The 18,424-nt window shown below is 39.0% G+C and overlaps 2 protein-coding genes across 2 annotated transcripts in view; both read right to left on the reverse strand.

Annotated features, from left to right (window-relative positions):
* Positions 1-5,392: 5,392 nt before the first annotated feature.
* LOC137764086 (V-type proton ATPase subunit B-like) lies at positions 5,393-15,040 on the reverse strand. Its single transcript, XM_068542767.1, is given in 7 exon segments — positions 5,393-6,247; positions 8,190-8,319; positions 9,166-9,270; positions 10,547-10,629; positions 12,419-12,569; positions 14,176-14,299; positions 14,949-15,040. Coding segments are annotated over 7 exon segments (693 nt in total). The 3' UTR covers positions 5,393-6,239.
* A 348-nt stretch (positions 15,041-15,388) lies between these two features.
* Positions 15,389-18,424, reverse strand: part of LOC137763455 (V-type proton ATPase subunit B, brain isoform-like) — a 53,128-nt gene continuing 50,092 nt past the window's right edge. The window contains exons 4-8 of the mRNA XM_068541966.1: positions 17,877-17,975; positions 16,684-16,777; positions 16,475-16,552; positions 15,865-16,004; positions 15,389-15,400 (exon numbers count right to left, since the gene is read on the reverse strand). Of these exons, the coding sequence (XP_068398067.1) occupies positions 15,389-15,400; positions 15,865-16,004; positions 16,475-16,552; positions 16,684-16,777; positions 17,877-17,975 (423 nt within the window). The remainder of the gene's footprint in view (positions 15,401-15,864; positions 16,005-16,474; positions 16,553-16,683; positions 16,778-17,876; positions 17,976-18,424) is intronic.

The following is an 18,424-nucleotide window of genomic DNA, read 5'->3' on the forward strand; positions in this document are numbered from 1 at the left end:
GAGCACCTCCTCAACGGACCACGCTTATCATACGGGCCTCCTGCTCTTGTGCCCTCTTGTTTTGTTCTGAGGCAGGTGGTTGTGATGGCCAGTACTGTGGGGTCTTGTGATCTCAGAGCAGACACTGGAGGCTGACTGACCCCACAGAGGTGGACAAGGATGTGGGCTCAGGCGATGGGTCCTTTCTTGGGTGTCTGCCTCTCCTCCCTGACTCCTGACCCTTGCTCTCAAAAGCTCACCTTTCTGTTGTAGTTGCCTCACCAGGGGGCAGTGACGGGCTTTGCCCTGCTGAACTATACCCTCGGGGTAGGTGGCCACAGCCTGGCTTGTCACACACTGGGGAAATCCTACACTGGGGAAGTCAGGATTGTGCCTTGCTGGGCTTGGATCCCAGGTAGAAAGGTAGATGGTGTGGGTCTGAGGGACTGATGCCCCAGCCCCAGGGCAGGTGACTTCTCCTGGGAGAGGTTGCCCATGGCCCCCTTTGGCCCCTCAACCCTGCAGAGCTGCTGATAGACGCCCCCTGCAGGCCACAGCCTCTGCGCATAGGATCTGCCCCAGTATCACGTGAGAAGCCGGGGCCAGGAGCCTTGCTCTCTCTGAGAGCAGCTGGTCATCCCACGGTGAGGGGCGTCTTCTCGGACACAGGGCACATAACTGACCTGCAACTGACATATGGACTCTTCCCTGGGCTTTACCCCTGAATTTACCTCCATTCTTGTCTCCTGTCTCACGGCCCCTGCCTTTTCCCCCAGACACCGGAGATCTCCAGGCTTGGGTGGAGTATGGCATGTTGTCAAGCTCAGTGGTGTCCACCTCACCAGCCCACTGGAATCAAGCCCCCGGGAGCCTTTGAGAGAGCGAGACCAAGGACTTTAAGAAGACTACGGTTAATGTTAAGGAGCATAGATTGTAAGATGAGGAATTTCACTAGTGTTTTTCAATCCATAAGAAGAATGAAATAGAAACTGCAGAATTGAAACTTGCACAGACAACAAGAAATAATAGTTTACAGGCCTCAAGAAATAATAGTTTAACAAATGACACATTCACAGAATCAAGGAGATGAGCACCATCCACAGGGTGTGCAAAGGAGGTGCCTAATCCCAGGAGCAGCGTGGCCACGGCTCGTCTGAGAGCGAGGCATGTGCTGGGCAAGCTTTTGTATGTAATATTCACCAAAGGGAACCTTGGCCAGTGATACCAGGGAAAGGCTATCATGGTGAAGGCCCGCTCATTTCCACCACCCTCAACTTGAATCCAAATATTGGTGAAGAAACAGACTTGACAGAGACTTTGGCCACCTGGCCTGGGTTCTCCCTACAAAACGTCATGTTTCTCCAAGAACAGGGCAAGGAGTCACAATTGTCCAAATCACAGACTGCATATCTTAATGGTACAGCTATTACAAATTTGCACCTTTGTTTGAAGGGACTTGTTAAGTGGTGGGTAGGGAGTGATGTGTTCCAGGGAGGATTTGGGCCCTCTGGCTTGCAGGTGACCCTCTTATCAGACAGGGCAATTCTGCCAATAACCCATCACTGCCTTCATTCCTCAGGTGGTAGGGATACAAAGGGATTAAAAGGGGTGCGGGCAGAAAACAGCCCTCACTGACAGCACAGAGCCATCACCTACTGTCTCCTCAACTCCTCTGCCCATATAGCCACTGAGGGTGCCAGCTTCTTGCTTTCACAGCAGCTGTTGATAGCACACCATCATCCAAGGAGTTCTTGAGCACCAACTTTGCACTGCTCAGCAGCAAAATGGAGAAATCAAGGATGGTCCATGGAAATAGCTAAGGGTCTTGTTTTAGGGCAAACGAGCTTATTCTGCAATATGTGCTTCTTAGTTAATTGGGGTTCGAATGTCCTTTCTTGTATGAAATGATGTTGATAATGTTTGAAAAATAAAAGGTTGGCCACCCCATGAGAAACTATGCTTTTATCTGAGTGGGGTTGGGGAGCAAGAGGGAGTAATGAAAATTTGGGTTGTTGAAGTAGTGACAGGGCAGGGCTGACTTGTTCAAGACTGCCTCCCTGCAGGAAGAAGGCCGGCCTTCCTCAAGACTTCATGGACACTCCCCATAGCCTGGGCTTACGGCTGTCATAGCTGGTGACTCAGCCATGGGCCTACTGAGCAATACAGCTGCAACCGCAGCTTGGCTCAGCCCTGACCAGCAGGAGAGAGGCTGGACCTCCCTCACCCTGAGTGCTCGTTCCATGGAGAGGGATGGACCTGGGTCCTGTGTGTCCCAGTGCTGGTCCTAGTCCCTGCCCACACGGGACCTGGGCTTCTCTGATTCTGCAATATAAACACCAGAGCCCAAAGTTTGGGTCCCTCTCCTGGACCCTGGATCCCTACAGGATCCCTGTGCGCTGGCCCAGAAAAGAGTGTGCAGTGGGGACCCACAAACTCCCCACTATTCCTGTGACTGTGAACTTCCCCTGATAAACATGGCTCCAGCAGCCAGGGTTACATATTTTTAGGGAACTCTCTTATGGTTACAAGTGCAAAAGACTGGGAACTACTATGGAAAACTAATATTTGAAAACTTCGCTGCAGTGATATTTGAAGAACCTCTATAAAGTAACTAAACAAACATAATTGCATTTTATTCCACTGTGTCCAAAGTCTAAACTTTAAATTGTATAAAAATGAGAACGAGAAGTAGAATGCCTCCAAACATTTGGAAATTAAGATGCACACTTCTAAATAATCCATGGTTAAAGAGGAATTTCAAGGAAAAATTTTAAGATAAATAGAACTGAGTGAAAATGAAAATACAACACATAAAATGTGGAAGGCTCCAGATAAAACATTATTAAGAGGGAAACGAATGGCACTAAATGTTTAGAATAGAAAAGAGGGAAGGTCTCAGATCAATAATCTAAGCTTTCACACATGGAAATGGGAAAAAAACTGCACAATAAAATCAACACATGAAGAAGGAAGCAAATAACAATACACTCTGATCAAATGGAGTCTATTCTCGGAACACAAGCTTGGTTTACTATTCAAAAATCATCAGCGTAATTTGCCATATTAATAGATTGAAGAAGAACATCTACATGGCCCCATCAATTAATGAAGAAAAAGCATTTGATGAACTTCAACACACATTCATGTCAGAAACTCTCAGAAATCTAGGAACAGAAGGGCTCTACTTCAACCCAGTAAAGAATACCTACAAAAAACTGACAGTGAACATCATACTTCATGGTGAGAGAATGAATGTTTTCCTCCTAAATTCAAAAGAAGGCCAGAATGTCCTCTTTCATCTCTCCTTTTCAACTTAGTACTGTAGGTACTAGCCAGTGCAGCATGGCAAGAAAAAGAAAGAAAGACACACGGATTAGAAAAGAAGAAATATTACTGTCCATACTCATGGATAGCATGACTGTCTGCATAGAAAATCCCAAGAAATCTCTAAGAAGCAATTACTAAGTGGCAATGTCTTTAACAAAGTCTCAGGATACAAGATCAACACAACAACATTAGTCATATTCCCAAATATTAACAATGAACAACTGGAAACCAAAACTAAAAACACGATGCCATACACAATGCTTCCAAAACGTGAAATATTTGATTATAAATATTTTAATAGAGGATCTGTATGATACAACCAAACAAGACCTAAATCAATGGAGAGACATATCGCATTCATGGATTGGAAGACTCAACATAATAAAAGGTCAACTTCCAACAGAATTTTTTTGTCAACATGGACAAGCTTATTCTAAAATGTATGAACAAAAGGTAAAGGCAAAGGAACCAGAATAAGTAAAACAATTTTGAGAAAGCAGAATATAGTTAGAGGATATTAAGACCTACTGTAAAGCTATAAGTAAGACAGTGTGCTATTGGTGGAAGGATAGATACATAGTTCAATGAATAGGATAGAGAATACAGAAATAGACACATGCCAATACAACAAACTTTTTTTTTTTTTACGTAAGTTAAAAAGCAATATAAAAAGCAAAATCTCTAGTCCTTATAATAACCCTGAAAGGAACACAAATCTGTTAAATGACTAAGCAAGACCATACAGCAGCAGCACCAGAATCAGAACACAGGTCTACCTACTCTTGCTATGACTGAGCCTCTTCCTCTACATCTCCTAAATGTCACTCTGAGTTGAAGAGGGGAAAGAAATGGGAGGCCACCGTGATGCCACATCCTGTGCTTTAACCAGTACGTTTCCTTTATATACTGGACCATCTATTTCAGATTTTATTTGAAGCAAGTTTTGGCTTGCTTCAGTATGTATTTCATTTTCTATTTATTACCCTCTTTCATTCATGGCAGGCAGGCTCTAGAGGTCCTGAGAATGTCTGAAACAAAGAATGCTATAAAACACCTTAGTAACTCTCGAAAATGCTAAGTGGACCCTGAATCAAAACTTCAAGTTTCAGAGAACTTACAGCCACTAACGATCTGCAAAACAAACAAATAAACAAACAAACAACCCCACACCCTAGCAACTCTCAACCTTGGATCAAACTACAATATGTTGGAAGAGGTATTACTGAAAAGAGCTTGAAAGGGCAGCCTAAAAGGCAGAGGGTACAGAACATGGGCCATGTTCCTGTAAAGGGGACATGGTTCATAATGTTGTGAATCAAGGGGCTGGTTCACAATACTGGTCATGATGTTCAAAACTGTCAATCAAAGAGAGGTGCATTATTATATATTTGCTTGTTGCTATTGCTTTTCTGATTAGAAGATACAGAGTCACTTTAGGTAACTTCCATTTAATTTAATATTTATCTTCATTTTATATCCAGCTCACATTTTCTACATTAAAATATAATCATAAAATATATATATATATATATATATATATACACATATATAAAATCATGCTGAATCCCCCCACCACCTACACCCTCAGAGAAAAAAAGTGAAGAACTTTACACAACTTGAAAGAAAGATGGAATGCACCGAGAAGTTGCTATTGCACCCAAGTAAAAAAGAACACAGAGAGACCAAACAGTAGACATGTCAGAAGTGCATAGAAGACAGCTCAGGGCTCGCAGCAGGAAGGAGGAGGAATTAAAAGACTAAAGCTTTTAAATGCTATCACTTGTGCCACAAGATTACCCTGAAAAGGCAGATAGGTCAGAAAGCAGGACCAAACAGGGGATTTTCCAAAGGCTGCTATCTAACAGAGTTTAAAATATCCATAGATTATATATATAAAAAAAATTCCCCACACAAAAGAACTTTCTCTTCCCCACCTTGCCTCTAGCATCCGGTCAACACTTTAGAAACTTAAAACCACTGTTAGCATGTCCAAATGTAGAACCGATATAGGTTTTTTCTTTCTTAAAAAATTGTATCCCAACTCTTTCCAACCAACAATTCTATTAATTATTTTCATTATGATTCCTCTGCATGGAAACCCAGTAAGGGATCATCAAGACAGGGCATCTCACTACTATCAGATCAATGCCAGTTGGGCAAAAGCTGCATGATTCTGTGTTACTCAGAGGGAGGGAGAACGGTAAGACACAGGAGTTGAAACTTATCCGTACCACAGAGGAAAAGGAAACTCCTTTTCTAATCTATTCATTAAACAGGAAACAGCAGGTGGACAGGAAAAGCCGTCTGCTTAGAGCAGACCCAGAGGCACACCGAAATCTAAAAACAAGTGCTTAGGAAAGCGTCTCGGCTCAGAGAGGAAGCGTCTTTCAGACCCTATCTTGTCCCTAGTTTGGAGATCAAAGCATTAGAACTTCAGATAGTGATACTCTGGAGGGGGTGGACAGGGAAGGTCTGAGAGACCCAAATAATGAGGACACTAGGCAGCTAACTACACCACTACGTACAAATACACACATCAGTACGAAAACTTCACCTCCTAACCTCAGCTACTTTAAACAAAGCATTGCAGGTCCAGGTTTTCGGAACAGGGGATATTTTAAAGTCTGTTAGCAGTTTAAAACATTGCAACACTGGCACAATATGTTACCTATTCTTTGTTTTTAATTACAGGGCAACACAGTAAACTCCAACACAAAGGTGGGGATGGGCGAGTGCAAAAGGAATAAAGAAAACAGAACCAGTATTTCACAAGAGCATCGACCCAGCGATGAAGTAGCAGCTAATGCTTTGCAGACTCTGGAGGGTAGAATTCGCTCAAGGTGCTCTGAGGGATTCTCTTCAGCATTTCTTTGGGGAAGATTCGGAGCAGTTGCCAGCCAATGTCCAAAGTCTCATAGACAGTGCGCTTTTCGTTAAGGACCTTACAAAAAATTGAGATTAGATGAATAAAGGCCAAGTACTTCCAACTTATCAGCGTTATTCAAAATTTATTGTTATGGGTCTAGCACTGTGAGCATGAAGTATAAAAAAGAGACACAAAGCAGTCAGGTCTCCCAGGACTGGATGTGACCAAATGTGGAAATGAGGGTCTAGACAGTAAGTACCCCTGGGAATCAGAGAAAAGGGAGAAAGCCCGCAGGCGAGACGTTGGGCGCGTGCGTGCGTGCGTGTGTGTGTGTGTGTGTGTTTAACAACGGGTGGGATCTAAAAACACTCCTCGGAATAATGGAAGCTACACCCAGAGTTTTGTCCAGAGAGTAGTGAGAAAAGCAGTTTCCCAGCAACACAGGCTGACCTGAAGGAGGCTAGTACAGATACTTAGAAGGTCTTAAATGCCAATTAAGCACCTGAATAGGTCCACGTGAAAGTTTTCAAACTTGCTATTGCTATTATTATTTTTAATAGCAGAATCATTCTTATCCTGCAAATAAATCTCGTTTTTTAACAAAGGAGTTAGAGTGGCTAGAGTTCTGCATTCTTTTCTCTACCAGAATAATTTTTATCTTTTTAAGTTATTAAGGTTCTGCATAAATTTTTTTTTTTTTTTTTAGAAAACCCAACAATCATATCTTCTGGGGATTTTAATGTTACTTAAAAAATGTATCACACAAATAGAAAAGTGCACAAATCCTAAGCGTGCAGCTGATGCATTATTCCAAAATAAACACATCGTTTGTAAGTATCACTGAGGTCAAAAATAGAGTTTACCAGCATTAGCAGGGGTGGCAGGGAAGAGACCAAACAAAACAGCTTGAAAGCCCTACACATGCTATGTAATAAAAACCATTATAGACTTTTTAACAGAAGGACAATCAATAAAATTAATACTAAATTTACCCCGGCAATGGCACATAGAGAGTCAGGGAGACTGGTGAAGATGCTGGCACTAACGGCCAAGGATGATGGGACAAAGGTCTGGACTAGGTCTTGGGACACAAAGAGTGGTCAGAGATCAGCAGCTTCAACGTCACCCAGGAACTTGTCAAAATACAGGCTCTCTGGCCCCACCCACACCTACCGAATCAGAATCTGCACTTCAACAAGATCCCTGGTAGATTCAAAAGCATATTCAACTTTGAGAAACACTGGCCTAAGTTTTTGTAATAGGAATGAAAAGAGAACAGGATAAGATGTTTCAAAGGAGAACAATGCAAATTAGCAAATATTTAATGACTGGAGAATAAATGAAGAGGCTTAAGAATGCCCAATTCCTGAGCTTGGGCTAACTAGGGTAATGGTCATGCCAGAAGTAGACAGAAATTGAAAAGGGAATTGCTAGGCAGGTGGTCAGTTGGGAAAATACTCTGGTTCTCACCACGCTGAGCCAGAGAGGATGGTGGCATAAACACAGGCTTCCTAGCTGGAGATGTGGGATTAGAGCTTCAGAAAGAGGGTAAAGGCTCATACACAGGAAGTTAGTCATCAGCATAGGGGAAAAAAAGCACAGAAAGAACAGGTAATTAAGCCTTTGGGAACATTAACAATTAAGAAGCAGGAAGATAAGAAATCAGGAGGATGAAAACAGATGGACTGGGAAAGTCCAAAACCCCCAAAGCCAGAGGAGAGCATTGCAGAGAGGTTAAGAGGGAGGAGAAGCGGCAATGGACGTAGGAGAGCAGAAGGCCGGTTGTAAGGAAGATAAAAAATAAGACAGGAGCTAAATAAAGGGATAAAGAAATCGAAGGTAGAGGGGAAGGAACCAGAGGGCTAAGAACAAAGACATGGCAGGCGGCTGGAAGAACCTCTTCTCTCATCAGAAGGAAAACTGTATGGAGACCAATGTAAATTCTCTCAGACTAGGAAAGAAGTCCTCAAGACTACATATGATGCTGTTTCTATTCATAGGAAAATAGTAATCTTACCCTGAGCAATGAAGTTCCTCTCAAACTTCTGCAGAAATTCCAAGTAAAGCAGATCATCTGAGGTAAGGGCTTCTTCTCCAACTACGGCTTTCACGGCCTGCACATCCTTACCAATAGCATAGCACGCATACTAAAGAGAAAAAAAGGTTTACATGAACCTTTATAAATGGTAACGGTACTCTGGGCTATATAAGTGTATTGCTGTAGCTATCTTCACAGTATTTCACATTATTTCCAAACATAATTCACATATGCAAGTACTGGAAAGACTTTATTATACAGTAGTCTCACTAAGAAAGGAGTCTTCAGGCATGCAATACATAGACATTACTAACACTCTACAAAAAATACACTCCCTCAATATATCAATGAGCTTACATTTTGTAGAGCATTCAAAAATCAGAACTTACACAATAGGAGAAATCCATCTCTAAATTCTATTCAAAAAAAAATATCTGTGTTATCAGTAGGTTTATTTATCATTTCTACTTTAAGGTCAAATGCATTTTTCTTTAATTATGCTTGGTATACAATCTCAGGACTATAGAAACCAAGGATTTCATAGAATATACACAGCTGTATCCCTTAGCGTTCTGGTGATTGCCTAATATGTTAAACAAAAAATTAGTTAGAATAGTCTTTCAGAAATACTCTATAATAAAGGTTACTAATAAAAACGTAATCGTCTTATGCCTTTTTTATTTAAAAACTACCTCATACAGCATTAGAGGTGGGTTTCAAGCATGTGATTTTTAATCTTTGTCATGAGCAGTTATCCTTATGAAAAAGATTGTTTGGCTCTAATGAATGTTTCTGTATTCCAGTCTTCTATATTATATATTCTATATTAAAATTCTACTTTGATGGGGGGGTAGAAGAAAAGTGATATGGAAGAAAGACAAGAGGTATAAGACAGCAGAATGAACTGAGAAAGTATTCATTTCTTTAAACACAATCCTGGAGAAAACATACGTACCAGCTGGTTAGATACATCGGCATGATCCTTTCTGGTCATACCTTCTCCAATAGCAGATTTCATTAACCGAGACAACGAGGGCAGCACATTAATCGGCGGGTAAATCTTGGGTAAAAGGGGAAGGGGGAAAATATTATATTTAAGTACAAAATTCAAGCTTTACTGGTAGTAAAGGAGGATTTTGAAACTCATTTTTATTGCTTAAATTGCATAAAACTGCTACATTTGTTTCCTAGATGATTCCTAATATCTTTTCCTGGTAAGAAAAGGAAGTAAGAAACATTTTACAGGTTAAGATTTCTTTTTGAGAATCAAATCCAAAAAGTAAAATCTACAAAATAGTACAAGATGCTATTAAAAAACTGAATTTTCAACATCTGCCTACAATATCAAATCCAAATTGTCTTCTGAACTCTTACTCATAAAATCACACATAAAAAGATTAACAATAATTTCACCTAAAAGCTGAGATCAGAAGCTGGCATCTATTAAAGAACCAGAAAAAATCTGTTTTTGATTATTCAGTCATAAAAAAGAATGAAATCTTGCTGTTTGCAACATCATGGATGGACCTTTAGGGCACTATGCTAAGTGAAATAAGTCGGACAGAAAAAGATAAATACCATATAATCTCACACATATGGGACCTTAAGAAACAAACAAAAAAATGTCAAGCTCACAGATAGAGAACAGACTGGTGGCTGCCTGAGGCAGGGGATGAGTGAGCAAAATGGGTGAGGGAGGTTAAAAGGTACAAACTTCCAGTTATAAAATGAGTAAGTCATGGGGATGGAACTTTCACAGCATGGTGACCATGTACGTTAATAATACTGTATTGCATATTTAAAGGTAGCTAGAAGAGTGGCTCTTCAAAATTCTCATCACAAGAAAAAAAGTGTTGTAACTGTGTGAGGTGGTGGATGTTAAGTGGACTTATTGTGGTGATCACTCTGCAACATATACAAACATCAAATCATGACATTGTACACCTGCGACCAATGTAATGTTACGTCACTTATACCTCAATTAAAAAAATTTTAACAATAAAAGACAAAGAAAAAACTCTGAAAAATCTGTTCTTGTATTAATAACAAAAGTGGTAGATTATACCGTTATGGAACAGAAGACCCAAAAAAGTTCTTTGAACAACTCACTCCATTTTAAGGCATAATAAAGAAAGTGGAAATTTAATTCTTAATTCTGGCACTCTTGTCCACACCAGGATTTTAGTATTACAGAAATGACAATTTTATAGCCATATTAAAAACAATTCAATTTGACATTTTCTAAATAAATAATTCCTAAGAGCAAAGTCAGAGTCACTAAAGAATAACTGAAGAATAGATCTGTAGGCTTATAGCATCATTCAGCTCTCAAATACCTGTCTGTTGTGTAGCTGTCTGCCCACATAGATCTGCCCCTCTGTAATATATCCAGTCAAGTCAGGGATGGGGTGAGTGATCTCTACCAGAGAAGGACACCTGATGTTAGTTAAAGTGTCCATCTCATATAAACAAAACCACAGGAAGTCAATCTGCACTACTTAAAACAGTGCTATATAAAATAGTTTCCTGTGATGATGGAAAAGTTCTTTATCTGTGCTGTCCAATATGGCAGCCACTGGTCACATGTGGCTACTGAACATGTGAAATGCGGCTACTGTGACTGAAAAACTTTATTTCAAACTTTATCTGATTCTAATAAACTTTAGAATTTAAACAGCCAAATGTGGCTAGAGGTTACCGTATTGGCCAGTCTCACTTATTTGGTTGCAGCACAGACAGACATGTGTGGACACAAGTTAAATTAGCTATCTTCATACAAAGTACTATTTCTCCTAGTTATGCTCTCTCTCCCCCAAATATAAAGTTCCATTTTAAACACAAAGTTCATTTGCAGAGATTTGCCAATTTGATGTATACTGAGAGAACATTCTTAGTCCATAAGCTATCCCAGAGGGATACACAACATTTCAACATGGAAAACACGGAGAGGCTAAACAAGTTAAGCAACACCACACAGGGAGCACCAAGCAGGTCCTACAGAGCAAGACATCTCTAAGTCTGTTAAATTACAGAGAGTAATTTTGTAGCTACTTCCTTGGAACAAATCATTTTCACATCAGAGGTAGTATTCAGACTGCCTGGGTTTTTTGGTTTTTTTTTTAATTTATTAATTTATTTATTTTTGGCTGTGTTGGGTCTTCGTTGCTGCGCAAGAGCTTTCACTTGTTGCGGTGAGCGGGGGTGGGGGGGCTACTCTTCATTGCGGTGCGCGGGCTTCTCGTGGTGGCTTCTCTTGTTGTGGAGCACAGGCTCTAGGCGTGCGGGCTTCAGTAGTTGTGGCGCACGGGCTCAGTAGTTGTGGCATACAGGCTTAGTTGCTCCGCGGCATGTGGGATCTTCCCGGGCCAGGGCTAGAACCCGTGTCCCCTGCATTGGCAGGCGGATTCTTAACCACTGCGCCACCAGGGAAGCCCCTGCCTGGGTTCTAAAGCCGCCACTTCCTAACTGTGACACTGTACCTCCCTGGGCCTCACACGAGAGCATCTAAAAAGTCGCTATGAAGATCAAATGAGTCAAAACTTACAAAACACTGAGAACAGTGCTCAGTTATAATGAGTTATTACTGTTTCTGAAAATAGTTTGAAAAAGTGTTTTTAAAAGACTGAGATAAAGACAAAAAGACACTAACATAAGGGGAATGCTGAAAGTCTCACCCGGGAGCTGCTGGGCATACCTCCAGGCAGGCACTGCACTGTGCACTTACACACACATGATAAAACCAAGTAATTTTTAGCAAGTCTTTGATGATCGTTCTATCTCGAGAGTCTCGTGGCATTTACTATTTGTGCTCCGTATCTGGCACTTCAGCTACCTTAAATTACTGATGCACATACATTTAAAAAATATCCAACTAGAATGAGAGGCTTACATTAAGTAGAGCCCATAAATTTTTTAAAAATTCGTTTCTTTCGTCTAGCCAGTGTCCTGCAAATAGTAGACACTAAATACTAGCTAATAAATAAAAATTAAAAATTAAAATTACAAGAAAATTTTTCTACAAAAGAATAATAATTATGGGTAGTTTTGAAATGAAAAATTTTATTAGAAACAAATCACTAGGTAAGGTAAACTTCTGGAGGATGAACTCTCAAAAGAATTTCAACTCAAAAAGATAGATGGTCTTCTCTCTTAAAATCAAAGTCCTTACAACGATTAGGGATGCTATAATCCAAAGACCCAAAACTTACCATCGTTAGGCATGGTGAGAATAGGAATTTGAGTAATAGAGCCATTTCTACCTTCCACTCTACCAGCGCATTCATATATTGTGGCTAAATCTGTCTACATGTAACCTGGGAGACCTTGTCGACCAGAAACCTCTTCCCTGGCTGCTGAAACCTGACAGTGAGTCAAGGAGAACAGTATCACATACCAGAAAATGAAAATTAAAGCTTGGTTAGAAAACATTTGTTTGAACATGCCCAATTACAAAGTTGGAAATATCATCTTATTCGTTTTAAATATCACCTCTAGAAACGATTTAGAAAAATCTAGCAACATAAATTCAGATTATTCTGCAACAAAAATGTTGACAACTGGGGACCAGAAGTTTTTTTGCTAAAATCATACTGCCATAACACAAATCTTCAAATAGCTTGCTAGAAGAAAATCTGCTTGCAATTTCATAAATCAAAGGTAGTACATTTTAAAACTAAGAGAACATTCTCAGTTCACAAGATTTCCTTCATGTTATGGATCTTGCCAGATTTACATAAGCTAATCCTGAAAAGATCAAAAGGGAAGGAAATACATATATCAGAAATCATCTGATGCACTTTACATACATTATTTAATTTAATCCTCACAACAACCCTATGAGGAAGTTAATGTTATTAACCCCAACTTACAACCGGAATCAAGGGCCAGATAATTTCCCTGGATCACCGCACAAGACAAGAATAGTAATAAATGGTCTGTCTCTTAGAGACATGCACACTAGAATATATGCATACATTTTAATCTACAGCCAACAAGAACTGTAAATCATTAAGCCCAACTTCTAACTGCTACTTTGGTTCCTCAAAGAGTATATGCTCCAGCAGTGCTACTCAAAGCGTGGCCTGCCTGCAGACCAGCTTTTATCAATGTGAAAGGAGATAATGTAGAAAGCAAGATAAACATATAGAAAACTTTAGTGGCAATCTGATAGAATAATTGTCTGTCGAATCTAATAATACTAATAAAAGGGTTTGTAAATTGTTTTTTTTTTTTTTTAATTTTCACTTTTCTAATACTTATTTTTACTGCCTTTTAGAAAAGTATCTGTGATGGATGGGAGAAAAGAACTCCTTCGATGAAAAAGCACTGTAGCCGAGTGAGATATGATGATGGATCTTAGGGAATCTTAAGCTAGATATTTATATAGCCTGTCTCTTCAAAAGTCTTCTTCCCTTTTTTGCACACTTAAAAGAGCAAGTCACTCAAAATTTCAGTAACTTGCATTAGAACAAACACCCCACACTTCAGGATGGTAACTGCTAGAATCTTATATTGTTTCTAAATGATCACTGAGTTTTCTGAGGGAAAAAAAAGTTCTGAAGAGGGTTCTGCCAGAGTATAGTCTTTACTTATGTAAATAAATAAAAATTTACATCATTAAAAATGGAATTCTTGAAAAGGGCTAAAAACTGACAGTCTGGACAGAGACAGAACTACCTGGGAGAGTAACTGATTAAATAGCTTGCATCATTTACTCTCTCTAAGAATCCAGTCTTAATCAATGGAGACAGTGAGAGTATGATAAATAGGCTAATAATTTAAATCTGGTCCTCTAATCATTTCAACTAGGTTGACAAAAGTAATATTTTCTTTTCTGATTAATTAAGGTATTCTACTAATATATGAGCAATGCATTTTAAAAAACATGATTTAAAAAAAATGAAAACTTGCAGAGGGACAAGATAACCCTGACAAGATAATCCATTTTAATCAAGAAAAAAATGACCTCTCGAAGTGCTTCAGCATAAGAACTCATGTCTGTTAGGATAACCAATACATGTTTCTCACACTGATAGGCCAGGAAGTCGGCCGTGGTTAGAGCCAAGCGAGGAGTGATAATTCGCTCAATACTGAAATGAAACATTAAGTCCTACGTCACTCAAACAAAAAGGCCGAAAACAAAACAAAATGATTCCAGAAATAATAGTACAGTCTCCCTTTTAAAGTTTCACATAAATTGAGGAAGGTTAAGCAATTATTACTTTAAAAGTTCTTAAGTAAGGCAGAGTTCTTTTATGTATTTACATAATAAGAATTACTTAGTGCTACACAGCTAAATTGATTTATTTTATAAATGCCCCAGAATTTCTCAGAACTATATAGTTCTCAAAACTGAGCAAGAAAGGAAGGGACAGAGAAGGAGAAAGGGATGAAAGAAGTAGGGGCCAGATTTTGCAGGTAAGAGGAAAAGGTCATTTATTGAGTATGGACTGTGTGCTAGGTAACTTACACTATTATCTCATTTCATATGCACAACAACTCTGTGAGACAAGTATTATTTATCACGTTTTATGAAAGAAGACACTGAGCTTCACAGCCTAAGTGACTTACCCAAAACCAAATAACTTGCAAGAAGCAGAGCTGGAATTTAAATACGGTTATCTCATACCTAGGCCTGTGCAGCTTTCACTCTAATGTTCTACCTCCTTAGTGTGAGGTGACATTTTTGACCAGAAGGCTGCATGAATAGGGGGAAAACAGCTCTATTTGTTTACTTACGTTGGGTCGTTAGCCAAGTTCAAAAAGAGGCAGACGTTGTCCATTGAGCCATTTTCTTCAAAGTCAGGTTTGAAGAACCGGGCAGTTTCCATGTTTACCTAAATGGCAATGACTTCATCAGTGCTGGGAGAAGAAAAATTCTCAATATTTCTTTCTTTCTTTCCCCCCCCCCCAATATTTATTTCTGATGAAGGCCAAGCTACAGATCTGCACTGCTCCTTCTTTTAAAGGTTCAAGTACCCCCAAAATGTTCACAAAAGCCAACAGAGTAAACAGCTTGCTTTGGGCACAAAGGGAATTATTCTTACATTCCACAGTCAAATGCTAAATACTAATAATCCATGGTTGGCCCAAAATGCCAAGTTGCAACTTCTCTGCCTAGAGATAAATCGAATAATATATGTGTAGTTTTCTATATTGTTCTAAGAACACAAGCACTTTTACATTTCATACTAAAACAGAAAAAGATAATACTTACACCCATAGCAGCAAATACAATCGCAAAATTTTCCTCACTGTAGTCCACTACATCTTTGGATTTTTTTAACCAAACCAGCCTGGCGACAGATTTGAGCTGCAATCTGATGAGGAGTACAAAAGAAGCAAGTTAAAATCTAAAATAATATTTCTACAACAAAATAACTTTTACCCTAAACTTTGGGGAACTGTAATCATAAATGAAACTGGGTTGTCTTAAAGGGCTTTACCCAATGAAACTATTTTGTAATTTTTGCAGATTCCTAAGAGTAAGCAAGAAGTCAGATATGTGTAGATAAAGAGTCAATGTAATTGGATTATATAAACAGTAACATTGGGCATTTACCTTGAAAATCCTATATTTGGTTTCTCACTAAGAGTGAAGCACTCGGAAATTCTTTCTCCTTAAATTTCATACCAAACAGATTCTAGGTCTCACCGCATTGTGCGGTAAGCCAGCAGCAGAGAAGACAGGAATTTTCTGCCCCCTAGCAATACTGTTCATGCCACCTATGGCCGAAATGCCGGTCTGAATCATCTCCTCTGGATAGATCCAACACTGAGGATTGATTGGCTGGCCTAATGCATTTCCAAAAGGGAAAATTTTAATATGTCTCTACATTAAGACTACAACCATATAAAGCATATAAAGCATTTCTTTCTGCTCTTAAAAAATCAGTTATTTTTGAAATCTGAAACTGTTTAAATATTCTTTTCCATTAATCTTTTGTAGATTCACAAATTATATGGTAGTAAAGTGAAACGTAAGGTATAGCAAATAAGAGAGAAATCCTAATTTCAAAGCCATTATGGCTTTTACATCTCAGATATATCCTGGTGATATTTTACAATAAATAAAATATAAAAATTTAAGATAACCTCTAGGAAAAATAAATTTATTAAATAATAAACAAAACATAATTAATCAAACATGGAGTATGTTGGTTATCTACTTAAAGTATCATAAAAATCACCCTTTCTCTGACAAAGGTATAAGATAGGTAGATGCTATTTTCCCCAGAACACAGAAATCCATTTTCTGTCCCTACCCATGATATCAAGGAAGTCTTCAGCCAGTACAACAGGACCTCTGTCGATGGGTTTTCCTGAGCCATTGAATACCCGACCTGGTAAACAGTAACGAGACAGTACAGAGTGGACAATGACTCAAATGTTCACAATCTTTAAAAAGACTTCATGGAAATACGTTAAAAAGGAAGCAGATCTCTGCTCAGCATGAATAATAATATCCGTTTACCAAGCATATCCTCAGACACTGGCATTCGGAGAATATCCCCAGTAAACTCACAGGATGTCTTCTTGGCATCTATACCTGAAGTCCCTTCAAATACCTATCAAGAAAGAAAAGTAAACAGAAGGGTAAAAGAAATTTAGATCATAAGCGCTTAAGATTTATTTGTCAGCCCTTATAAAGTAAAATACATCAACGTATATACTACTTGTAGCCTCATGACTGAAGAAGTGTTCATGGTGGAAGACGAACCAAACTGTCAACCTCTTACCCAGAGTCATGCCTGCAGGCCAAATCCATCAAGCAAGCTAAGAATGGTTTTTACATTTTTAAAGGGTTGTTTTTTAAAAAAAAAGGAAAAGAAAGCATAAGAACATGCATCAGAGACCTTAGGCACAACCCTCACAAAGTCTAAAAAATTTACTATCTGGCCCCTTACAGAAATTCTGCTGACCTCTGCTCTAGATTACTTTTTCAGGCAATATGTTATTTGAGAAAACTGGCACTTCCTATAATCAGTAACATTAAAAACTAGGAATTATCAGAGACAATTTAAAGGAGTAGACTCAGATCTCGTTTTGGTTTCAGCCCATAAGCTCTGAATTCTACTTTTCATCTCTCCCCTTCTATGTGACTGTTTCATTTTATCCATTAAAAATTTTTTTTTAAAAAGCCATTTTACCAGTGGAGCTATTGGGCTAGAATGGATATTGGTGGCTGGCATTTAGCAAGAAAACATGAAAAAAGACTTTTCTTCCCTCACAGCCAGTAAACAGTCGGGTCCCTGGCTTAAGATTTTTCACCTTCATGATGGTGCAAAAGCAATACACATCTGGTAGAAACCGTACTTCAGAAAAATCACATGAGAAAAAAAAAAAAATCACATGAGATATTTAACATTTTATTATAAAATAGGCTTTGTGTTATATGGTTTTGTGCAATCGTATGCTAATATAAGTGTTCTGAGCACCTTTAATGTAAGCTAAGCTATGATGTTCGGTAGGTTCTGTGTACTAAATTCATTTTCAACTTACGATATTTTCAGCTTTTGATGGGTTTATCAAGATGTCACCCCACCTATAAGTTGATGAAGATCTGTATACTTATGTGATAGTTACTAAAAAGAACTATTGGTGCTTCTTATGTTTGTTGTGATCAGAAAAGCGTTCAACTGGCCAGGTTTTGAAAGTGATGCTTACCTGAACCACTGCTTTGGAACCACTAACTTGTAGAACTTGCCCACTCCTCTTCGTGCCATCAGGTAGTGTTAAGTGCACAATCTCAGCATATCTGGGAAACTAAATAGGAAAAAAATCAAGGCTCAATAACCAGCATTTTAAAAGCTCCTCAAAATACTCTATATGCTCTATGTCTTTCACAGCATGTATGCACATGCAGACCCCACACCTCCCCAAAGCACACAGGTATACATCCAGAGTTTAGAATATCCTCAGGTAGTTTAAGTCCTTAAAACACTTACCACTGGCACATATACTGGCAAACACAGCATAAGGTACCGAGAGAGGATCTTAAATCTATGAAACCACGGCAATTAAATTCTTTCCTTCTGTGTGTATGTTTTTAAGCTTTGAGACTACAGAAAGTTAAAAAACTATGTTCCCACTACTCAGAAATGATGTTTGCTTCTGGGCTGTGTAATCACCTTGTGCCTTGGGAGGACAGGAATAAAATGCAACTAAACAATAAAATAATTACTATTATAATAAATAATGCTAATATTCCCTCC

The sequence above is a fragment of the Eschrichtius robustus genome, chromosome 4, assembly GCF_028021215.1.
Source record: "Eschrichtius robustus isolate mEscRob2 chromosome 4, mEscRob2.pri, whole genome shotgun sequence".
NCBI lineage: Eukaryota > Metazoa > Chordata > Mammalia > Artiodactyla > Eschrichtiidae > Eschrichtius > Eschrichtius robustus.